At 37.8% G+C, this 25,730-nt stretch overlaps 1 protein-coding gene across 1 annotated transcript in view; it reads right to left on the bottom strand.

Annotated features, from left to right (window-relative positions):
- Positions 1-296: 296 nt before the first annotated feature.
- PLA2G4A (phospholipase A2 group IVA) overlaps positions 297-25,730 on the bottom strand; it is a 61,566-nt gene continuing 36,132 nt past the window's right edge. The window contains exons 7-17 of the mRNA XM_062606272.1: positions 24,969-25,105; positions 20,674-20,896; positions 18,861-18,975; positions 14,573-14,710; positions 14,167-14,259; positions 11,948-12,019; positions 10,738-10,980; positions 5,065-5,249; positions 2,428-2,623; positions 2,061-2,218; positions 297-596 (exon numbers count right to left, since the gene is read on the bottom strand). Coding sequence (XP_062462256.1) covers positions 465-596; positions 2,061-2,218; positions 2,428-2,623; positions 5,065-5,249; positions 10,738-10,980; positions 11,948-12,019; positions 14,167-14,259; positions 14,573-14,710; positions 18,861-18,975; positions 20,674-20,896; positions 24,969-25,105 — 1,692 coding nt within the window. The 3' untranslated portion in view covers positions 297-464. The remainder of the gene's footprint in view (positions 597-2,060; positions 2,219-2,427; positions 2,624-5,064; positions 5,250-10,737; positions 10,981-11,947; positions 12,020-14,166; positions 14,260-14,572; positions 14,711-18,860; positions 18,976-20,673; positions 20,897-24,968; positions 25,106-25,730) is intronic.

Here is a 25,730-nt window from a genome sequence, read left to right as displayed (position 1 = left end):
CTCATTGATAGAAAGCAGTCTGGAATCTGGGCCCAAGCTCAGGTATATATATTGCCTCTGTTACTAAAATTTTATTCTATTGTGTTTCTAATTCCATTTTCTGTTTCACAATATGCCCAGTTTACATCAATTAAACATCAGACAATTGCCCCACAAGAAACCAGTGTTTACTATTTTGTAAGGAAAAAAAAAAGACACTGAATCCAATAACCATAGTCAAAATAAACTAATTCCATAGTTTTAAAAATAAGGATATCAGCATACTGAAATGTTTTCAATGTTTTTAGTAAAAAAAAAAAAAAAAAAGTACAAAATTTATACTGAAACTTGAAAATCCACAAGAAAACATTTTCAGGAGTTTTGCGCAGCCCTGTTCAGCAGTAGTGATTTTGATAATGTCTTTTTGACTCCAGTTATAAAGGTAGAACCAGTTTCTTGAAGGAGAAGGACCTATGACTTATCCTCTATGTGTGGTTGTTGTTAAGATTGTTCTTATTAAAGAATCGTCTTGCTTCAACACTGCTGAGGGACACGGAACAGCGAGATGGATTCTCTTTCCTGTATTCAATGCTTTCCACCATAGCTTGCTTGATCACCTGAAAACAGCGAACAACATGTCTGCCAGGGAAATAACTAACGCTTTAATGATCTATTAACTGATAGAAAAGACTCCTTCAGATGTTAGCAACTATTTCTCCTACTTTTAACATAGCTCCATCATTGAACAAGGTGATTGCTGAGTATTATTATGAATACTTTTTCTTGATTATATAAAACACTGATTTTAATGTAGTTAATAAAGATACAACTGGATGCCACCAAGATCAAAGAAGTCAGAAAAGAATATACACCATCTAACCAAGTCCTAGTGAAATTCTGAAGGGTAAATCAAAATTGAGAACATCCATACTTAAAGGATATAGAAAATAATTACTATAATGAGAAAGAATAAATCTTCACTTTTGCTTCCTTTGTCCTGAAGTAACAAGATTTCTTTATTATATTAAGAAAAAAATAAAGTATTTCTTTATCTGGGCTGATCATTTACACTTGTGAATAAGGCAAGTCACTCTAGATGCTGGGATAATGGTGCTGAGTTACAGCTTGCATCCATTAAAAAAAAAATATTACTGAGTTATAAATTTCCATAGAATTTTATAGAAAATTTCCAATTTTCCTTTTTTTTTTTTTTTCAAGTTAGAAAATCATCATATATAAAAACTTGGTATAAAATCCTGAACATAATGTCTGCATCCTACAGAGGCATCTTTGCTAAGTTAGTTACCCTGCAGGGATTTTGATGGTAAAATGAAAAAACAACACAGGAACCAAATTAGAAAAGGATATGAATTGAAATGGATCCTCACAAGCACAGGCTCAAACACTGCGAAAAGCAGACATACTACACTCTAGTAGTTTTTCCATTTGGAAGATGACCACAGTAATATATCAATCTTCTTAGCCCCAGAAATACTATTTAGACTTCTTTTTCTCATTTTTTCCCCCACTGGAAAGTACCTCTGGCTTTTTCAGCAGCGTATTTGCTTAGTGGTTTATTATTGACAGAGGATATACAGTAATACTTCCTTCAACACTGATATTTCAGTACTTCAGAAATAGAGGTCAAGTGAAGAGACCAAATTCTCTTCACGTGATTCTCACTGTGTATCTCATCCAGCTCTCTTCAGGTAACTCCAGCCACTGTGTTACCTACAGTGACCGGACTCTTCTTTCCTTCCAAGGCTGGAAGGATACAAGTTAACCCTGCCTGAGTTTGTGCATGCTTGTACACAGCTCATAAAGAACTTACCTTGGTTATCTCTATGCCTCAAGCAGTTTCCCTTCCACTTTCTACAATGGGCTTTAATCCAACCTAAACTTCAAGAATAGCAAGGGGCATAACCGAATGCAAGAAGCACTTTTTATGTCATAACTATCAGACAAATACTGAAGTAAACCCCTGTACGGTTTGTATGGTGGATTTAGGGCTCTACTCACATCACCTATTTCCCATGTAACAACCTAAAGCCTTTAAGCCCCTTCCACACTGTCATACATACATCTATGTTATTGAGGGTGTTGAACTCCATTAGATCGTGAAGCCTCTTGAAAGCCTCATTGGGATACTGGAAGTTGAAGGTAGAAAATGGTGTATTTGGATCATCAAAAATGTCGAAGTCTGCAAAATCCTTCTCTTCCTGTGTTTCTCTTGGAATACCTGCATACAGAACAAATACAAAAATACAATCTACATGTTAGGTCTGAGGACTTATCATCTTATTTTTTCATGCCTCTTTTGAACTCCTAACTACTACAGACAGACTTAAGAGTTATTTCAGAGACAAACCATTTCTAGTATGTAATCACTGTGTCATTACAAAGCTTCAAAGGAACAGCTAGATTGAGCATTAAAAACTGTGTGTTCACCTGGAGCTTTGTACTTCCGGAAATTGATGTTGGCCAAAACAAAATGGATTATAGTCGGACAGTCTTTCTCTGAAGAGGTATCCTTTGGTTTGAAAACATAGCACTCCTTCATGCCCTCTCGATCAAATACATTTGGGTCTATTTTGGGAAAAGGAAGCTTGTTCATTTTGGCCCATTTTTCAGCAAGCAAAATTTCCTGAAAAGATAACAAGTGCATGTAAGCATCCACTGCAAAGTGAGATTTTATGTAGAGAGACACCGGTCAAATTGGTTACTGGAAAAAGTTTTATTAATGCACCCTTCTTTACACAGAAGGACTGATTAGGCCAATCTTTGTATAGACTACCCAGTATGGTGAACTGAGCACGTAATTCAGCCTGCCCAAATTTGACTGCCTCAGATGATTCACAGGAAGAAAAGAGCTGGTCTGTCACATAAATCTGTGGTGAATTTACAGAGCTGACAGCTAGAAAAAACCATCTGTAATTTTACTTGCAAACTGAGTACCAGTGCTATGGAAACCAATGAGAGTTAATAAACATCAGTCCACGTGTTGTTATGTTCAGATACACATCATAGCACAAAACAGCTTCTGAAAGTATGCTAAGTGAAGAAGTAAGTCTGGAAAACAGGCTTTTTCAAACTCATGACAACTCAGTAAACAAAATATTTAGTAAATAATGACTCAAAAGCATGTAATGAGGGTGTGTGAGAGGGAGGAGAGGGAAGGTCTCCATTCAAAGCCAACATCTTTAATGTTAGTTTTGAATGAAACAGGACCCTTCTTTGGGCAACTGTTTTGGATACAGAAGAGATTAAAACAGTGGGTGTAAAATGATAAAGTAAAAGTAGAGTCATAGACTTCAGCTGGCTGATTTCCCTTTATGTTGGAGTAACAAAAGTACATTAGAGTGCTACTATAGGTACTGGCAAACTTTTGAACTGGCATTTACCCTTTGTAATGCAAGCAAAAGCAATGGGATTGCACAGCCAGTAAACAAAACTGGTTTCTGTCCTTCAGGCCGTTAGCATAGAGCCTATACTTGTGGATTATACCTGTGTATTAGCTGGAGCTACGTCACTCTTTTTAATACACACGTTTGCATTTCAGAAATAATGAACAATTCCCTTCAACACTGGCTTCATTAAAACCTACAGCACCATTTAATTTTCCTACCACTTTTTCATGCATAAAAGGATTTCTCCTGTTTAAAATTACAGCTTGCAGAAAACAATACAGGATGCCACCTGACTTCCTATCAATCTCCCCATGTTATGGTATGTTACCTAAAATGACACAGAAAATTGTAGCTGATGGTGACAGAAACTTCAATGCATAGGCTAAGAATAACAGAGATGATACACAGCCTTTTGCACAGACTTCATGGGCAGAACATTAACAAAGGGAGGAAAAAGAAAATGCTTCAGAGATGGCAATGCAGTGTCAGTAAATTTAGCTGATTGGGAAAATACTCAGTTGTGATAAAAAGGAGGCAAATTCTTCAACAGAAACACACTGTGGGATTCAGTCAATTAAGGAAAACGAAGGATCTCAGCACTAATAATAGTTTTCTCAGTCCTGTATTCTTCAAAGTAGTTCCCAAGAGATCTAGAGATTACGGAAGTCATTTTCCTCCTTTTTATTCTCCTGAACTTGTTTTAAATTGCATTTGACAACAATGACCTAGAGTTCATTTTGCTACTGCTGTTATTTTCTAATGTTGGCTGGTAGGGTTGTCCCTTGATAGCAAGAGGAAGGAAAAAAAAGTGTTCTAATTGAAATTTGTCTGTAACACAACAAAGAATGCCAGTTGTTTCTCAAACAGGCAAGTTTTCTTGGTTTCCTTAAAAACAATTTTTAAAAATCCACTTGGATTTCAAATAAATATTGCCTCTTTTTGAGAACCTCACAATAGTCTCATAAGTGCTGCTTTTTTTTTGTGCCAGCTACCAAAATGATCCAGCATTAAGCCTTTCTGATCAGTTGGAGCTGTCTGGATGCAGAGGTTGTACCCATTATAGAGACTGATAGCTGTGCTTTACACATCTGCTACTGAAAGAAAACCATTTCATTTGTATTTTTTGTGGTGTTGTTTTGGCCTGTCCTGAATGGATTCAGTAATCCTATTTAAACCAGTACTGGGATTATCCTAGTGAGATGTAAATGAACAGTTAGCTCCAATTCCAAAATGTTATGTATTTAGCAATACCAGAGTGACTGAGACACATTTCTGCAAGATGATGACAGAAAACCATTCATTTACGTCACAGCATCACAGAGAACAGCTAGAGCATTAGCACAATGGTAAATGAGTTAATGGTTTAATACTGACATAAAATAAAATTCTGCAATTCAGTGTGAATGCAAGATTTCCATAAAAACAACAGAGCAAATATTTCAAATAAGTCATATTAGCCCTTTTTGTGTCAGTCATCTCATGTGAGTCATGTAAACAGGAACTGAGGCAAAGCACAACATTCTGCCTTGACGTAGAAACAAATTCCTCTGATGCTGTCGATAAAGTAGCACTAAGGCCTTCTGGAACCATGAGATGTGCATCCAACCTGACTGGAAGAATGCAACTGAGACAACTTAAATTTATGAACACAAAGAAAGGTATGGCTTATCTCACTTACTTTGAAAGGAGGACTGGAATCACTTGGCCTCGCTGAAAAATCAAAAGAGATGATGAGATCCACGCCTCTTTGAGGTCTTAAAATAAGTGGGTATGGGAGGTTAAATGTAAGACCGCTGTCCACTATATGAATCTTTTTGCTTTTCACATCTAGTGGCTCATATATCCTCTCAAACTCATCAGGATCTGTGCAGAACAAATGAAACCAAAACAAACCAAGAACACTTGCGTTAAGAACTTTTTGAAATTTTTATTTCAAAATGGTACTGGGCTTTTCAGTGTTTCCCCAAGTACTGAAGATTCCACAGACTTTAAACAGTACAGTATCCCAGCTAAACATACCATGAACTCATGTGTAACCTTAACGCTTATCTTAACAACTAAAAAAATGAGGTGAAAAAAACAGAGCTGGAAGGGACCTCAGCAGATCATGTCCCAAGGCAGAAGCAGACATAGCTCGAGGCCAAACCAAAAGGGACAAATGCCCAGGTTTGACTCTAACCTTCCCATCTTTACTCTGTCATCCCTAACAACCAATACACAAAAGAAAGTGTTCATGGGATGGTAAGAGACAGATTTATAGTGTACATCCCCTCAGTGTCCTACAAACCTGCCCAAATATCTTCCCCAGGTTCCCTCCTAATCCCTTGTTCCACCCAGCTCCTCTTCCCCAGATAACTGAAATTTGCCTAAAAATCCTTGAAGTGGTTTGGCTCCTGCATGACGCTTGTCTATGTCACTCCACCTGCAATAACGCATCCTGCACTTGGGCCCCCAACACAAGAGAGGCATGGATCTGCCTGAGTGAGTCTACAGGAAGGCCATGAGGATGCTCTGAGGGCTGGATCACCTCTCCTATAAAGACAGGCTGAGAAAGCTGGGCTTGTGTAGCTTGGAGAAGAGAAAGCTCCAGGGAAACCTTAGAGCAGCTTCCAGTGCCTAAAGGAGGCCTAGAAGGAAGCAGGAGAGGGACTTTTTACAACAGCACATAGTGAGAGGACAAGGGGGAATGGCGTTAAACTGACAGAGGGGAGATTTAGATTACCCATTAGGAAGAAGTTCTTCCCTGTGAGAGTGGTGAGGCGCTGACACAGGTTGCCCACAGAAGCTGTGGCTGCCCCATCCCTGTGGCAGTCTTCAAGGCCAAGTTGGATGGGACATTGAACAACCTGGTGTAGCGGAAAGTGTCCCTGCCCATGGCAGTGGGGCTGGAACTAGATGAGCTTTAAGGTCCCTTCCAACCCAAATCATTCTATGATGCTATGATTCTACATCTGCTTCTGTCCATTCAAATTAGGGCTATCAAATCTGGGTTTTCAACTTATACCAAATCTCACTACTTCATACTCATAGTAGGAATGTAAAGAAAATATAACCCATATCCATATGTGAAATTTAAATACTGGGCAGAATTACATGTAAGCCACTTACTGATAGCACTGTCATGGTATAGTATAAAATAGCCCCCTATCTCTAACGCCCAAACTGAGGGCTGAAGATTAATTTTTCCTTTTAAGCCAAATATTCCCTGGGTGCAGCTGAGGAAAAACCCAAGTAATTTTCAGTAAGTGCTTTTGCACTTATCCAAGTCTCTGGATACTACTAAATGATCCCTGCAGTACTTAAGACTTTTCTCCTGACAGTCTTTTCTTGCTCTAGATCTTAAAATTATTTCCAGTGTATGTTTTTGCCTTTTGAGTAAAAACCAACGCTCTGTCCTGGGTTCAGCAGTAGCAGTCATGTTTCTCCTTCTTGGTAGCTGGTGCAGTGCAGTGTTTTGACTTTCAGCTCGGGAACAGAGCTGATAACAATGATGTTTTGGTTTGGCCAAGGACTTTGTGAGCCTCATGCTCTGCCAGGGAGGAGGGGAAGCCAGGAGGAAGCAGAGACAGGACACCTGACCCAAACTGACCAAAGAGGTATTCCATACCACAGCACGTCATGCCCAGGAGGTAACTGGGAGTTAGCCGGAAGGGCTGGGAGACTGCAGGGTTGGAGGAGGTATCGGTCGGAGCTTGGTCGGGCTGGGGGGGGGCGAGTTATCGGTCGGCTGGTGGTGAGATGATGTATTCTCTTCCCTTGTTATTTCCTCTATCATTATTATCATTGGTGGTAGCAGTAGTGATTTGTGTTATACCTTAGTTACTAAACTGTTCTTATCTCAACCTGTGGGAGTTGCATTCTTTTCGATTCTCCTCTCCGTCCCTCCGAGAGCAGGGGGAGGGCAAGAAAGGGGGGGAAGTGAGCGAACGAATTACCTGACTGGGTTTAAACCACGACACGCTCATACCTGTAGAGGGCAGTGTAACCTAAGGAATGCTGAATAGCATGACAACTATTTCTTGTGTAATTAAATTTCTTAGCACCTGCTTATTGGCAATAGCGATAATAATTCAAACTATAGTTCCTATAATTTCAGGATGCATGAAGAAAAATTATTGTTATGAGCAGCAAAAATAAATTCAGAAAAAGATATTTTGACTTCTTATTTCTGGCACTATTAGAGGGTACTTTGCTAAGAAATGAGACACTTGTTTCCTAATATTTGCCTTGATTTCAGATCATTGACTACTACCTTTTTTAAATCATTTCCTTTAAAAAAGACATTTTAAATGTAATTTAACCCTTGCTCTCAACAGAATTTATAAAACTTGCAGCAGCATTTTTGTTCCTGTTTTGTATGATCTTATTTTACAAAATTTGAATTTAAAAGTCAACAGTGATCATTTAAACAAATACAGAAACACCTATAACAATGTTTATGATAGGGGTGTTACCGTATACACAAACCTCCTACCAAAAAAACACTGAAGAACAAGACAGTTCCTATTGCTTACAGACTTCATGACTCCATAATCAAATTTATCATAATAATATTATTATATTTTCAATGATAAAATGTCAAAAATGCCATCAATAAATATATAATGATGTCACAGATTGCTTTTATTAATTGTGGTCTTCTGTAATTACAGTAGACATTCAACTTAGAAGTTTTTCTTTTTATCATAATTAATTTTAGAAGTGCATTTCTAATCTTTGAACTGAGAAGAAAAGTTTCAAAATGTAATATGTGTCCATTTTGTGGGGTCAGGATTCAAAAAGCAATTAACATAATGCAGTGTTATTTTAATGACATGACTTTAAAGGCAGGCTCAGCATGTAATTTGATTTATCCAGGATCTGGAGCCAGAAGCCAGAAGCAGCATACCATACCCTGGTGAGACAAGGCAAGCAGGCAGACTGACCTGTGGGTCAGCACACTACAGGTGAGACTGCAATTGCTCCTGGCAGAGTTGTAATGTACAATAAGTACCCCAGTGATAAAAGAAGCATCACATACTCTATAATCTGTGCTGTAGTTATTCTAAAGGACTGAATAAGAAGCTTTGTTCTTTTTATACTTTACAACACATGAATCCAGGACAATCATTCTATATACTCTAACAGCTTTGTTAAGTGAATCGATCATTATTCATCAAACAGTATGGAGACTGAATGGAGTATTTATGTCTGAGAGCCTCGGACATTAATTTTCAGCCCATGTGGAATGCTTCTATGAAGTATTACAAGAAGCTTTCAGTCCATCAAACTGCAAACTGGAAGAAGCACAAGATGTTTCCAAGTACAGCACAGCATGCCTATCTGATCTGCAGCAATCAGATACACAAATAGAAATTAAGAATTGTTTGGAAATAAAAAAGAAAACACGTTCTAGAGACCAAAATCTGTCACAGACAGCAGCTTCAATGGAAGTATGGGAGATGAAAAGCGCATTTGTTACTGACGTGTGTCTACTATAGCAGTTTCCATAAATACTGAAATAAGGAAGCAGAGATTATGAGTTATTTTTTCCCTATTGTTATTCACTTGGCATTTTCTCAACTGATTTTGGTGTGTTGTAAACTGAACAGTTGAACAACTCTGAGTTCACAATGAAATCATTCAAGGGATATAAAATTTTAAAGCATATTTGAGACCAATTAAGAAAATGCTCAGCACAAATAGAATCGATAGTAAAGTAAAGCCAAGCATATTCCTCTCAGATCTTTCTGGGATCTCTGCTGTACGCACTGCAAACCCTAAATTCAACCCTTTGTAATGACTGTAACACTGGCCTAGGCCTGCCACAGCTCATCCTCTGCAGTGCAACTTAGTGGGTCTACAAAAGGTTTGAGACAACTGGAGATGTGAAATATTTATATCCTTTTTGATCCATTTATTTCTACTTTGGAGCATTTTGCAAGAAAAAGAGAGTTAAGTTATAAAGCAATTCAGAATTCTCTCTGTACTGAAGCTGATAGGTAAGCTGGTGGTAGGAATAAATACGCAAAGATTAAATGCATTCAGTGCCTTGGTAATATACGGTGTTTTAAATTTACACTAAAGTTTCCTTTCCATCTGCTCTTCTGATCAACTAGGCTGTTACATATAGTAGCAAAATTCACAGCATCAAAATGTGGATACACTTCTAACACTACTGAATGATTAAATTTTATATTATCAATTGAAATTTCAAGGTTTTTTTTTAGCTATTCTTGCCCATAATATTGCAAATACTCATAGCTGTTAGATTCGAATTGTTAGCTCCAGTTTATGAGTGTGGGCTTAAGATAACATTAAAAAAAAATTGCAGTTATATCAAATTTTTGCCAGACATTTTACCCAAAGAAATTTCAGGTATTCAAAAGCAATTTTCTCAGAGGGACAGGCTCATTCTGTCAAACCAGCACTTAATTTCAATTGAAATTAAACCCCAGAAAGTTGATAGTTGATTCTGAAGATTACCCACGTCTTAATTATGCAAAATTCTCATCAACTGTCATTTTTTCCAACCATAAATTTACTACCCACTTTCCTGCCTCTTTTACAACTATTATAAATATTAAGATTATCCAGTTGTAAACACCTCTAAGATGATAAAAATATTTAGAAAGTGGAGTACAGATGGAAATTACTATACAACCTCTCAAAGGGATTTGCTGCATTAACAAATACACATTAGAGAGCGTCTGCTACTTAAGCTTTTAAATGACATCTGGTATTTACTATTGCATAATAATCAGCTAGGACAATCTCTTTCCTCTGAATAGAAAATAACGGCTGAAGTGATTACCGTTACTGTGAGGGGTTGCTGGTAGTGCTGTGCCACTACACAAGAACATGGAAGGAGCACAACTTCCTCTTGCTGAACTTCATAAGGCTCTTGTTATCCCACTCTTCCAGCCTATCCAGCTCATCCTGCCGGGTGGCTCTCCCTCCCAAACAGTCCACTTCCCCACTCAGTTTGCTATCATTGGCAAATTTTATCAGGGTACATTTGATCCATCCAGATTACTTATGAACAGAACCGAACCCTATATTGATCCCTGGGGGACCCGGCTAATGACAGGTCACCAGCTGGAAAAGGAGCTATACACCATCCTCTGGGTGCAGACAGTCAACCAGTTCCCTAACCACCACACCGACAACTTCTCTAGGAGGAGGCTGTAGGAAAACCATATTGAAAGACTTTATAGAAATCAAGGTAGACAATGTCTACTTCTCGCACTTCATCAAGTGACAAGCATGTCCTGCCTTTGGAGGAGCACATGCTGTTGTGAGCCTCACTGAGAATAGCTGTATCTGGTTTTACTAATGAATATGCAGAAACGTAGACCTTCTGTGAACTAACCTGCAACAGCAGCATCTAATTCATCTTCCTCCACGGACTCCTGCGTAAGGAGGTCTGCCAGAGGAGACAGTGGGTAACAACTGTTGAGGTTCAATCCCAGCATGAAGTTGTGTACTTTCCCAGCACGCCCTTCCCTGGTGTTGAAAAGGGTGCTATCACCCACCAAAGCCATCAGCATTCGCTGCACCCAGCTTTCCTGGCTGCTGTTCTGATATTCTTGATGTGCCTCAGCATTTTCAGTGCCTGAGGAGGAAAATTAAAATAACCAATGGTAAGATAGTTAATATATAAAGTATAAATCCAAGATTTCTGGGTCTACTGAAATAAAGGACTATTAAAATAAAAGAAACTGGGTATAGCACTTTCATCTTTGCTTGCATTTTTAAAAAATAACCAATTTCTTCATGTGAAAATCACTGTTGTTCCCAAATGTACCATGAAATACAAAGCATTATTAGAATAAGACAGTGATCCTGACTAAAATCACAGAAATCCTGACGTGGCTTAGGCAGCTAAAGATAATTTTCAATAGGATTTTTTCTTCCCACTGCCCAGTGCTCCCCTTGTGGTTGTACCTCTTCAGGGATTTAGGCATTGTTTAAAACATTGTTCCAAACAGTAGGAATTTCCTGTATCAGATGTCATTTGTAAAGGTGCTGGAAGACATATATGAATGCTAGAAACACAAATTAAACTATTCTCAGGCAAATATTTCCTAAAAGAACCCTTGAAAACAATGGATAGCATTAGTTTACTTGACTGGTAATTTGAACATGCCCCTGAGCTCAGCAGTTTGATGGGAACAGACTTATGGATATCACTGGCTCAGCAAGACTCATTTGAGGTGTATGTGATATTGCAGACCTCTGTGAAGCCCTGTTGGGCTGACACCAAGACTGAAGATATGTGAGAGAATCATTTGATCATCAGCTTGAGTGGGAGTCATGAAGTCAAGCCAAAGGACCTCCTGAGGTCTCTTTTTCAAGGTTTCTCTGTTTTGCTGAGCCACTGGCTCCTTTAGGATCCTTGAGCTAGGAATTAAGTTTACCATTGATATAAATGAAAGCAGAGTTCTCAGTTATAAGAGACTATTGGTAAGACTCAGGAAAACTGGCTAAGGCTAATTTCCAGCATCCACAAACTTCACCATAATACACAAAAGCTGATGAAAAAAAGTAAATTATGAAATAAAATGTGAAGATTTCCTTACCTTTTGGGTGCTGTGATTCATCTTCACTGTCTGAACTGTCATTACTTACAAGGTGCTTTAGCCTAATATTTTCTGTTGAAAGAAATAGAAAATTACTTTAAACTGCCAGGGTTTAATTGCCAGAACAGCTAAGAATTTCAAAACAATTTGTGTCATAAATTTATCATAGTCTTCATAATAGAAAATACAGCTAGAAGAAATTTGATTTGCTGTGGACATCTCTATGTTCAGTATCTGATCAGAATGCATTTGCTTTAGCTTGCAATTTTTGCAAAGCTTCTGCACTAAGCAGATTAGTGAAAGAGCTGAGAAAACAAAATGTAATACTAAAGTAGTACCTACCACTGACCTCTGCACCACATATCTGATACATTTCATTCACCTTGATTAAAATTTAGATATATAGCTTCTGTCTTCTCAGTAACTCCTAGTAAACTAGGAAGACAACATTAATTTCTGTTAATTACCTGCTAATTTTTCTTTTTTTTAATAATAGGAACTCTTCACTTCATTCATACATTTATGAGTGGGTACCCTTAGAAATATTGTGGGGAAAAAAAGCCAAGATAGTTATGAAACTTCTACTAGACTATGTGTGAAAAATAAAGGCCAATACAGTTACATGGGTAGAAAAGACAATGGTTTTCATCTCATAACATTGAATGAGAGAAATAAAACCAGAAATAAGTGAACTTTTCTGTCAAAAATCCGCATTTTGTTAGGGTAACTGCTTTGTTTACAAAACAGCCACGAAATAAACATTAATCAATCATTACTAACTTAAAACATTTCAAAGTCAAGATGAATACTGAAAAAGCAACACATTCCACTCCTAAGGTAAGGTTTCTAATGGAGGTAAACTCATGTGAGAATGGATTATATGCTAACTACATTATTTTTGCTAATTGGGGGGGGGGGGGAAGCTTTTCTTGAAATACTGTAGATTTCCAGTGTTTTATGAGCAGTCTCATCTTGGAAGCTTATATCCTACAAAGACTAGAGACAGGCACTGAATTTCAGTGATGCGAATGTACCCGAGAGACTTTTGAAAACGAAACCCCTTTATTCCCTAGTAAAATGCATGCCAAGAATCATCTCTAATTAAAATTTGAAGCCAGTTAAAATAAACTGAATGAGGGGTTTTCCTAGTGAACTTGGACATATTATCGACTAACTGTTTTTATCATTAACAAAATGAAAATAAAATAACATCTTTTTCTAATAGAATGATAATGTAGGTGTTGGTCTCTGGTGGCACACCCTGCATTGGACTGTGATTTCCAACAAATGCTGTAATTTCTATACATGCAGTATCAAAACATAGCAATTACACTTTGCACTTTTTATTTAAGTCTAAATTTAATTCCTATAAGCAGGCCTGGCTGAAAGAGAAGATTGAAGAGATTCACCATGGTATAAAGTGTAAAAAAACACTGCTTCATTACACTTGGCAATGAATACTGGATACAGATGACCACTACTGTTGCTTTTTTCCTAAAGAGGACTATGCCCTCTTAGACTTATGTACAACACTGTAAAAATAACGACAGAGATGGGAGAGCTTAGTCATCACGTATTTTCCTTTTTTAATACTCAGTGGGTCCTCAATCACCATTAAAATACTGTCAGGGGAAAACACGAACCAAAGACAAATGTGTACAAATTGTTGAGCAATGACATAGGACACAGGTCAAAATCAAAATTAGTGACCAAAAAGGAGATAGAGGCAGCTAAGAAACTTGGGGTTTTGGGTTTTTTTGTTTGTTTTTTTTTTAAATCAACTCAATCTGCATTTTCTGTCTATCCTCTTCAGAAAGATTTGGCGTCTAGTACAACGTATTTGTTGGTTATCTATTTCCCTGAAATGCTGTCTTCTGAATTCATAGGAATTATGAAGGATCTGTCAACTTCTGATCTCCGGAAACTAGCATAATGACATAAAAAAGGGAGTTGGATTCTACTAACTTCATGAAAACAGTTGGATATATGCATGTGACTTTCAGTACCTCTGATACTGATCAGAAACAAAAGTAAAAGAAAATTGTTAACTCTCTTTCTCTGACCTCATCACCATCTAGCAATGTCAGCACTTAAAGTTGCTTGAATTCCACATTTTTAAAATGACTATTAGCAGAGTGCCATCCTTCCACAGACTGAGTATGCACTGATTCCTGCTAGTAACTCTCTTGCATAGTAGAAGAATTATTTACTAATATTACCTAATTCTTCTTCCATGGTGGGACCTTTATTCTGAGAATTGGAGACACCAAGCACTCTGTTAAATAATATAGAAAATGCACTGCCCCAGACACCTGAAAAGGAAAAAGTAAACAATGAATGGAGGCTGGTAGAAGGAAAACAAGCCCCCATAGAATACACTATTTAAGCAGTTGCTTGCTTTCTGAACACACCTCTGATTTTGGAACATGTTAAGCTGTAAGATCAGAGGTAAATACCAGAAACCAAAAAATAGAGAATGCCAGTCCATGTCTGAAATCTTACAAATGGATGTCTTCTCTACTCCTCATCTCACTCTTTCTGTGGCTGCATTTAAAAACCCTTGTCCATGAACTACTGAAATTTGGTGTATTTTAAAATAAACCACATACTCTGCCACATACTCACCCATCAAGAAATGCAAAGGATTTTCATTATACTTCTTCACCACTGTCCCCATAAAAAATTTGCTTCCAAACAAATCAGGAGACATGAAAGTGCCATACTTTGCCATACCAATCTCATAGGGACTGAATTCCACCCAGTCTGCAAAATAAGAAACCAAATTGTACTTAGTAAGCAATCTCAACCTCAATAGAAACAGAGGGTGAAAATACATAAACTAATGAAATCTCTGTCCAAGCAAAAATATCCTAGGTAAATGGGAAATTAAATACCCAACAGAAATATCTCTTAGGTTATGCAGAAGTCAAAATTTTGATGTTAAATGAAGGACAGCCTAATGTCTCAGCAGAGGAGAATTCTCATTCTCTCTTATAAAAACTTTGCTGAAAAAATATGAGGTTGTAAAACCAGAAGTATAAAATTAGTGCTCACAAGTGAGAAAAAAAAAATGACATCTGGTTTTTCATCTCATGCTTTAATATGATTCCCTGTCATGTGAAATGCAACATGGGTCAGAAAGTTCCAAGTTTCTTTTCTTTCACAATGATCCTACCAAAATGCAAAGGGCAGTGGCAGAAGTGGCAGAAAACTCATTTAATATCACAAAATGAAATATTCTACAAGAGGCATTTGTATTGCACCAAAACCTAAAGTTTCTAGTGAAATCCCATATGAAAAGGGTAAAGCTGAGAGTCAGCTGAGAGACTTACCCATACCAAACAATGCCAAACATATTTTTTAAAATATATGCCATTTCGCTGAATAGAGAGCCCAATAAAATACAGAATAAAATAAATACGTTTTCTAATCTTAGCAGAAAAATTTCAGAAGTCATTTACACTCTATGATGCATACATTTTTAGAAATTGGAGTTGAGCTGATTTTGAAATATTTTCTTTGATACTGGTGGAGCTGCTTACATCAGAGAATTCATTTCAGAAAGGGAGCAACAGCAAACGAAAACCCTATGTTTCTAGTATTTCACTCATTCATCTATTTTATCTTCTGTATTTTATTGGCGATAGATTTGACTACTTCTTTAAACAAATTAGAAATAATTCTGAAATAGAATGGAAAAAGAAACAGAATTGAAAAATCCCCACAAGTCACAGGATGCTGTCTACTACTCAAGTTGCTCAGTGCTTCTGTTGAAATGTTAAGCATAAGGTTATCACTTTTTCCGAAAGGAAAGTTTTAATCATGACTGCTGAGAGTTTTATTTCATGGGGCAATGCTTATCTATGCTAACTCAAATGCAACATCTTATTTTCCAGACACTTCACATTTATTGCAGAAGGATATTCCTTTGAAAACCCAGTCCAGAAATTTAATGGCATTTCCATTGAGATATATAAACAGGAACTGTCAGATAACTGTTCAGAACCATGTTGACAGAAAACCTGAATTTAGAATTAGAATTAATTTCCACTTTCATTTATATTTGCACTGAAGAAGATGATTTCTCAAATCACATATCCTGCTTAGGGAAATAAGGTCTCTGCCTTAAAATTAAAGGGCTTCAGCATTATCTTTGGCCATTCCAGAAGTTCCTTGAGACAGTGGCCGTTTAAATGAGCAGGACTTGAATGTCCTGAGAGACAAGAATTCTATACCAACCAAAATACTTAAGTGTTTAGATCACAGCAAATCAGGCTAGTTTCCTGGGTCTGGCTTAATCCAAAATATACTAAAGTAACACCTCTCATATGTGTTCACTGCATTTTGGATGTGGCCTTGAATTAACTTAGATCATAATTCTAACTGCTTCATACCAGCTGAAGGTGCAACAGATTTTTCCCATTCTCAGGAGGGAAGACAGAGATGGAATCTTTTGCTAACATTAAGCATTTGGTAGATTCAGGATTGGGCACATAAATGCATGGCCTGTACTCACACACTGAGACCAAATTCCAGCCTTGCTGAGTGCAGGCAAATTAAAACCACATGCATGATCTGGTATATGTGATGATCATGGCTAGCCAAGCACCAATTGAGGGATCCCAGTGCTATGAATCCATATTTCAAGGCAGCTCTGCTTCCAAAGAAATTCTGTAGCACTTATTGGTACAAAGCAAGACACAGACTCACCCTCTTGCAGACATAAGCTTTTTATAGTGACATTCAAGAGCAAAACTGCCAAATCCAAATTTTGACTGGTCTGTCATTGCAGCAGCAACAAAGATGGTGAACGAGGCTGTTAAAGGATGGGAGCACGCAATACCAAAGCCAAACATTAAATTCCACTCCCCTCCTTAACACTGGATATCAGTATCTTCAGGTAATTTCTTACCATTAAGGAAGCTATCATAATAAAAAAAAACAAAAACCACTGTCTTTAAATCACAGTAATTATGCTCAGTCAAAATGATTACTGCAGGTTTGGGTATGCCGGCACCACCTGGGTCAGAAATGCTATTGGTAGGAAACACACGCAGAGCCTGGGGCATCAAAGCTATTAGCAGCTGCATGAAATCTTGCACAATCGCAGAAGGAATGTTATCTGATATAATTAATATATTTCAACTTGAAACAACATGAAAGTGCTCACCTCTATCTATAACCCTGTAAATAAGAAAGTATAAATATTTCTATTCAAAATTTACTCAATATTTCACATTAAGAATAGCTGTTCAGCTCTAAAAGAAAAAAAAAAAAACACAACAAAAACTTACAATAGAAATTATCAAGATCTAGCATCCTATATAATGATACAGGTGATAGCCTTCAAAAAGCAAAACCAAGATCCCTTGGCAGAGTCAATACCTTTTTTTAGGCCTACTGCTAAAGCTACAGAAATTAGACCAGCCTTCTGGTCTTGCTTACAGAAGGCTATTATTAACTAAAGATAATTTTGCCTTTAAAATGGTAAATAAGTAACCCAAATAAAATTTATCAGTGAACAGAAGCACATCAAAAACCAAAATACTTCTCAAACAAAAAGGTTTCAGTTTCCTAAGGCAGAAAGTTTCACATTCTCCTGTGAAAAAAATAACCTAATTTACTACCTCATTTTTCATTACACACAAAGTTTTGACAACAAATTTTCCAAATAATCTTTTTAGGAACTATGGATACGTCTGACTTATAAACCTTGGGCAAGCCACTTGGTGTTTCTGTTCTCAGTCTTATATGCAACTACGTACATATACATATCCTTTGTACAGCATTTAGCACAACTGGACCAACTCTCAACTGATGCTACTAGATGGGATTAAAACCCATGGAATAAATAAAAGCAAAAGCCCACAGGACTTTACACTGTGCGAGAAGTAAAAAAGATAATATATCTAATTTGTTTGTTCAAGTCTCATTTCACTCAGAGTAATTATCCTGTACGGCTGAAGACATTTCCCTTTACCTATCTGATATACTAGTGTTAAGCAGCTTTCTGTTGCTGAAGAGACACCTTGACTCTTACAGAATACTAAGATACTTCAAGGATAAGCAATGTTCTTGTCAATTGGTAGGAAACAATTTGTTTTGCAACATATAGGGAATAAAACTTGGCTATCACTTAACATTTCACAGAAACCTAAAGAGGCTGTTATGGTGTTAGACTTAATTCCAAGTTAAAAAAAAAAAAAAATTAATAAATATAAATTTAAAATATAAATTTATAATATAAATATAAATTTAAGCTTCAAAATGGTCTGAGAATAAGTCTCCAAACCCAAGAATGATGGAGAAACAAAAGGCATTGACTTAAAATAGTCTGTTTGCCTTTCCATGGACAGGAAAAAACGCATCTTAAAAGCCAATAAATGGCTCAGTTCCATTATATACCATGAAGAATACAACCATTTGATGGTGCTCTCCATAGCCCTGTAATCTTGGTGCAGATACTACACTGATTGAATAAGTATCCACCTACTTAAGTATGTGATCACTTATCCCCGAGTCAGTTCTTATTAACAGACTCTACTGTCAGATTCCTAGAAGCCACTGAACACAAATGCATCCATTTTCCAATCATCTTTTAAAACCCACCAGAACAGTCCTTATGATGTGCCTGATCAGTATATCCTTCAACATCACAACTTCCTATTCTTTTTACAAATTAAAATCTCCCTGTACTTAATTTACAGCAATGTGAATTTTGTTAAGCCCTGAAGAATGTTCTATATCATGGCAAATTCCTTCCTAAACCTTGCCATAAGACTAATAATTTCTAAGTGTGCCAAATTGCAGAACACAATTATTCTCAGAAGTATTAAAAAAGTAGGCTGTTCTGTCAGTCACACACTTCACTCTTCTTGTCACAAGTGACTCAATACACAGATTGAAAACATACCTGCAAACATCAGCTCTGAGACATCTGGTTTGACATGGAGACATGTAAAGAGTGGGAGAGCACATTGCGCATTATTGACTTTCTCTTTCATGTTGCTCAAAGTGGTGTCCATTCTCTGAATGAAAATAAAGACACTATGTCTAAATGGATCCTATCAAGTCCTGCTGACATCTGGGAGACAACTACTTTTCTGAAAAGGCAGCAAAGATAACTACGAAAAGCAAATGGACTCTTAAGAGGCTTACACTTGTTAAACAAGGATCTGCATTTCCCTGCAGAAAATATTCTGGAGTCTACAATCAAAAAAGAATGAGAGTCATCATGACATTACAGTACTAAGATGTCTTATCAGTGAGTACCCAAGAAACTTTTTTCCATTTTTCACCCATTGTTCAGGTGTAAGCTAAACATTTGTGCATTTGTTTAACCTCTTAGTAACTGGGACTTCTAATCAACCTCTCACAATCATTAATATCTCTTCATTGTCAGAAACTTACTCGATATACCAGTTACTAAAAGCTGTTGTTGCCCGTTTTTCAGTATTTTAGAATGTTAAAACCAATGGCAATATATGCTCATGGAAGATACAAATGTATAAAACATGTCTGTGAATCTGTTAATACATTTCAATCTTACCATCAGATCAAATCCAAATTCTGCTCTCCTGAACTTGCAGTCTTTGTGTCTGATTCAGTCAATACAATTATTCAATAATAAAACACAACCGTACAAAGCTCTCCTATGGTCTTGTTTCTCAAAAACAACAAGTAATAATAGAGATGTGGATCTTTCACATGGAAATATAGTATTTTGTTAAGCAAATGCTGCCTGTCTTACAGCAAAATGTGCATAAAGAGGTTGCATCACTATCATGGTTTAACCCAAGAATGGCAACTAAGCACCATGCAGCTGCTTGATCCCTCCCTCCCCTGCAGTGGTATGGGGAGGAGAATCAGAAAAAAGACAAAACCCATGGGTTGAGATAAGAACAGTTTAATAATTAAAATAAAGTACAATTTAATGCTGCTACTACTACTACTACTACTAATAATAATGAAAAGGGAAATTGCAAAGAGAGAGAAAACTATAAAAAAAAAACAACAAACAGCAGTGATGCACAATACAATTGCTCACCAGCCACTGACTGATACACAGCCGGACCTGAGCAGTGATAAGTCCCTTCCAGGTAATACCCCTAAATTTATATACTGGGCATGACATGCTGAGGTATGGAATACCCCTTTGGCTAGTTTGGGTCAGGTGTCCTGCCTCTGCTCCCTCCCAGCTTCTTGTGCCCCTCCTTGCTGGCAGAGAATAAGACTGGAAAGTCCTTGATCAGGGTAAGTGCTACTGAGCAACAATTAAAACACTGGTGTGTTATCAGCATTGTTCTCAGACTAAAGCCAAAACACAGCACTGCACCAGCTACGAGTAAGAAAATTAACCCTATCCCAGCCAAAACCAGGACAACCACTTTGTAATTTTTTTTTTTAATTGCTTGAGCAGCAGTTTTAATGGATGATAAACAATGTTAAGAGCTTGCTGCAAGTACCTACTGACTGAGCTCATTTCTGTTGCATGAAACATGCATGATGTTTTCCTAGGTCTTAAAAAATAAGAACCATTCAAAAACATATCCCAGAGCAAGGAAAGCATTTTACAAGTTTTTTATCCAGTATCTGTTCACTTGTAACTTCAAGTATTCCTACTACTAAACATGGCTTGTTAAATGCTACCAAGGTCATTTCAAAAAGATAGTGGTTTAGTGTGCAATAGTTTCACAATTGTCATAATCATAAAAAAATAAACTTACATTATGGATAAGTGTTTCACCTATTAGCATTCCAAAGATATCTGTGAAGGTGACAGGCTGCCCTGAGCTTTTCTTATTCCACAGTGCTTCAATGTAGCGTTTGACTTTCTGAGGAGTGAGCAGCAGAAGTGGGTTGTGACTGACAGAGTTCATCAATTCTTGATTAATCTCCTTTGGTCCTTTTTCTGGAAAATCTGGATGTGAATACAAAGTTGACATGTACCTGCAATGGAAAATAGGATCTGTAAGTATCAAAGCCTGGTTCAATGTCAGCTGCCTGAAATGTACAATAAGCTCATAAATAATTTGATACAATTACTGACTAAATCAGATTAATTTACTCAACATTTACACAGTAAACTGTCATTTCCTTTTTCTCAAGGCATAGAAAGCTAAACAATTTGTTCTAAATGTAAGCATACAATCAAACACTCAACATAAATTTCCAGAATGTGTACGATGCAAAAAAAGTAAAGTGCTCCTCATTTATCTGTTTAAGGGATAATGGACAGAATCATCATAAGCTGAAAAAAGAGCCTCTCAACTTGTCAGAGCATACCTAGACTGGAGGTCCTATAAGCATACATGCAGTTATTTCAGTCTAGAATGGATCTCTGTCTGTCACTCTCTAGTTCACTATCACTGTTCAAAAATTCCTGAAGTACATTAGTATCCGGTATGCTTTCCAGGATCTAGGCGCTTTCATAATAAGATGAAGCACTATAATTACAACCCATGCAGAGATTTAATTGACTGTAAGGATTCAGAAGAGGCCTATCAGGCAAATCTTGATTTTGTCACTGAGTAGTAACTCTGGAAACTGAAGCTTTGTTTACCCAAAACAAAAGTTAGACACAGATCCAGACAAATGTGGTCTGCACTTGACTGGCTTATTCACTATTGGTGAAGACTCAAGATAGGCAGTCCTAATCTACTAGATGCCCATTTCAGTATTATTTATTCAATTAACTGGCTCACGTATACATTCCATACTGCAGGTACGACTTTGCACAGCAGTGAAATATACACTCTGTAAGCTCAGCCCTGAGACCACTGCCTGGCAATTTACTTGACAGTGTGATGTTACATGCATGGTTTAAGAACTTGATTCATTAGTCCTCATGCAGTCTCTAAAGCTTAGCATGCAAGTCAGCTCACAGGTGGTACAAACACAGCAGCAAGCTTCCACGTGAGCAGAGAAAGGGAAATGCAGGATGAGGAATTCAGTACAAGGTTGAAGCAAGATCACAGAAGCAATCAGGGAGGTAAATGCATTGCTATAAGGTTAGACATGCCTCTGAGGGAACAAGTGAAAACCTGCCTCTACCGCCAGGAAAGGAATTCTCCACCCTTCAGAAGAAAAAAAAATAAAAGAGCATTATTCCCAAGTAATAGACTGCATGGAAAAAAACAGAGAAGAAAAGGAGTGCCAAAGTGTCAATTTATTTATTCATCAGGCAAGGAAAGTCTGAATAGGTGACATCACCAAAACAGCATAAGCAAATTTGTTATAATACAATTGTTCCCAATATATGTTTCTGACTGAACTAGTTCAGATAACCTTGCTCTTTTAATACAGATTTTATAGGTTTACATTAGATCAGGTATGTATTCACACCTGGGGTTTCTGAAAAAAGGACTCGTGGCCAGCTGTTTTCAGAATGCAGTCTACCTATCCTTCGCTAGAAACACAGTGAAAATTTTTCACATTACATTACACTATCCAACTGCTCTTCATCCAGACAAACGACATCGTCTACTTTTCATAATTTTCATAAATCTGACACACACACACCCCCCCCCCCCCAACTACTAGTGATAGAAAATCGAGGTTCCAGAAATGCCAGTATTCTGTAGTCCATTCTGAATGAGGAACTTACTCTGGATCATAGACACCTTCTGGCATTTCAAAACCTTCTGGCATTTTGAGAGCTTTCTATCTAGTCTGCAAGTGGAGAAGCAAGCTTCACACAAGTGAAAAATAATAGAAAAAAAAAAAAAAACACAAGGAACAGAAAAGTACATTATCTGTTTCAGAAGAGGCAACAGCTTTAGGGTTAGAGTATTTCTTAGAAACGTAGAACCAACACTCATGTGGCTCCTTAGAGCTAAACCAGAGGATAAAACTCATCCCAGGCAGATTCCCTGCTCATTTATATTTAGCTATTCCAACAAAAGACATTTTCCCTTACTCCTGAAGAAATAAGACATTCATATAATCTTACAATTTAGACTTAAAGGAATCTCAAGATTTCTATTCCAACCTCCTGCTCAATGCAGATCCAAATTAAAAGTCAGATCAGGTTGCCCAGGGCTTTGTTCAGTCAAGTTCTGCTTTCACATGAAGTATTCACTGAGTCAGATAGAGAATGACTTTACCCAGCCTAGTCAAGTAAAGGTGAGGCAATACATTCCACTGCTTGACCACTCTCACTGAAAAATAACTTTCCTAATAATTACATTTCTTTTGCTGTAACTTATGGTCATTGCATGTTGTCTTTTCTCTCTGCATCTTCAAAAAGAGTTTTCTTTACATCTACTCAGTAGGTAGCTAAAGATAACATTGAGACCTCCCCTACCACTATCTTTGCCTATTCCTCAAGGCTAAACAAATACAGCTACCTCACTTTCTCATGCGCTCTAATCCCCTGATTGCCTAGGTGGTACTCTGATAAAATTAATCCAGTTTGTCAACACTTTTATTGTACTAGATGGCCCTAAACGGGATTCAGATCCTCTGATATTCAAACTGGTACAGTTATGATAAAATCATATTTTGGAACATTTGAGATACTCCCTTGCAAAGTTCAACATTTTCTTAAGATGTAACATCCCCGACTGAAACCCTATCCCCCTGACATGAAAATCAAGTTGTAAAGTTAGACAAAAAATATTAGACTTGGGGGTGCTGGTCGATGAGAAAATGAACATGAGCCAGCTGCAGTGTGCGCTTGCAGTTTAGAAAGCCAACCGTATCCTGGGCTGCATCAAAAGGAGCATGACCAGCAGGTTGAAAGAGGTGATCCTGCCCCTCCACTCTGCTCTCGTGAGACCTCACCTGGAGTATTGTGTGCAGTTCTGGTGTCCTCAACATAAAAAGGACATGGAACTGTTGGAACAAGTCCAGAGAAGGGCCACAAGGATGATCAGGGGACTGGAGCACCTCCCAGGCTGAGAAAGTTGGGGCTGTTCAGCCTGGAGAAGAGAAAGCTGCATGGAGACCTCAGAGCAGCTTCCAGTATCTGAAGGGGGCCTATAGAGATGCTGGGGAGGGACTCTTCATTAGGGACTGTAGTGACAGGACAAGGGGTAACGGGTTAAAACTTAAACAGGGGAAGTTTAGATTGGATATAAGGAGGAAATTCTTTCCTGTTAGGGTGGTGAGGCACTGGAATAGGCTGTCCAGGGAGGTTGTGAATGCTCCATCCCTGGCAGTGTTCAAGACCAGGTTGGACGAAGCCTTGGGTGAGATGGTTTAGCGTGAGGTGTCCCTGACCATGGCAGGGGGGTTGGAACTGGATGATCTTAAGGTCCTTTCCAACCCTAACGATTCTATGATTCCAAATTAAACAGTGACAGTAGGATTCATATAAGGCAATCCATAGCAGGATGCCCTGAAGCATGGCAGGCAGTCAGTATTTTTTCCTAAAAGCTGGAATGTATCTGCTCAAATCTCCTTACCTTAAGAAAGAATCAATGAACAGGTCCTAGACATCCCCAATAAATCTATTAAGAAAAGGACTACAGATTCTATGACAGACCAAAAGATTTTTCAGTGATTTTGAGAATCTCTGAAAAGTCCCCCAAGAGTATAAAATTTTTGACTGAATGAGTCATCATCCTCAAATAGCAAAGACTTTTTTTTTCTTTCAGGAAAATAAAACAACACAAGAAAGTATTTTGGATTTATATCAACAGCTTGAATTCTTAATTTTTGATTACCAAGATGAAAGAATCAGTTACACAATCCTAGTACATACAGTACTGGCGGTTGATACAGAAATGTAGGCTCGTACATGTAACACATCTTTTCATCCATTATTGCTCTCAAATCTCCTAGGAATATCACCTGGAGATAGAGCTGCTCTCCCTCTTTGAAATATTCCAAAACACCTCCACCAGCAGACTTGCTCCAATGACCTGCTATGCTGCAAGATAGCTGCCTCCTTCCGTCTTTCTCATACTGACTCTGTATGCCTAAAATTTACTGTGAATTATAACCTTAGAAATAAGCCAAGTCTAATTCTTGAACCTACCGAAAAAAAACTGTAGAAAAACAAAAGAAAACCCCTTACCATGTGGATCCCGAGAGACCAGCAATGTAAGTTGCACAGTCTAAAATTCCTGATTCATAAAGTGCTTTCATCACTCCAGCAAACCCTACCATGGCACGAAATCCACCTCCTGAACCCAATATCGCTATCACTGGTACCTGCATAAATGAGAAGAACAGCATATCACCACATTAATTTTGATAAAGACTTAAAAGTAGTAAATAAACACTATTCATCAATCACTGGCCAAACATACCAGCCTTGAGCAATTAATAGGTCACCATCCAGAGATCCTCACCACAGTGAAAAAACCTGTGCTTTTCCAAACCTCTGCACAAGAGATCTAAACAAGCCAAGAAGAAGCTATTCTGCATGTTTTCAGCAGTATGTATGTAAAAGAATGGCAAAATACCTTAATAAAACACTTTGAGATATGAGTTTTAAACACTGTACATAGAACAGAACAGTATCGTAATCCTACCCATGAAGTTAGCAGTCCCCCCTAGGCTGTCTACGCCCAATAGTGATGTACAATATTTGTATGTCATACTCAGTACCCTTCTGCCATCCAGAGCTGGATGGCAGGAGTACTTCTGGACTGTGACATGGGAGGAGAGCACTGCTGAACACAGTCAACGGAAGCCTGGAACCAGCCAGCACCACGCGAGGTTTTGCCAAGGTGGAACACTCACAGAAGGGCAGAGGAGACTTTCTTCCAGTTTTCTATTTATCTTGTAGCCTGGGACCATTAGCAACCAGGAGGTGCAAACAGACGGCATATAA

Source organism: Pezoporus occidentalis, unplaced genomic scaffold, assembly GCF_034315485.1.
Source record: "Pezoporus occidentalis ecotype Australia unplaced genomic scaffold, CSIRO_AGI_Poc_V1 ctg95, whole genome shotgun sequence".
Taxonomy (NCBI): domain Eukaryota; kingdom Metazoa; phylum Chordata; class Aves; order Psittaciformes; family Psittacidae; genus Pezoporus; species Pezoporus occidentalis.
Note: the sequence above shows the minus strand (reverse complement) of the source record. Positions and strands in the feature narration are given on the sequence as shown.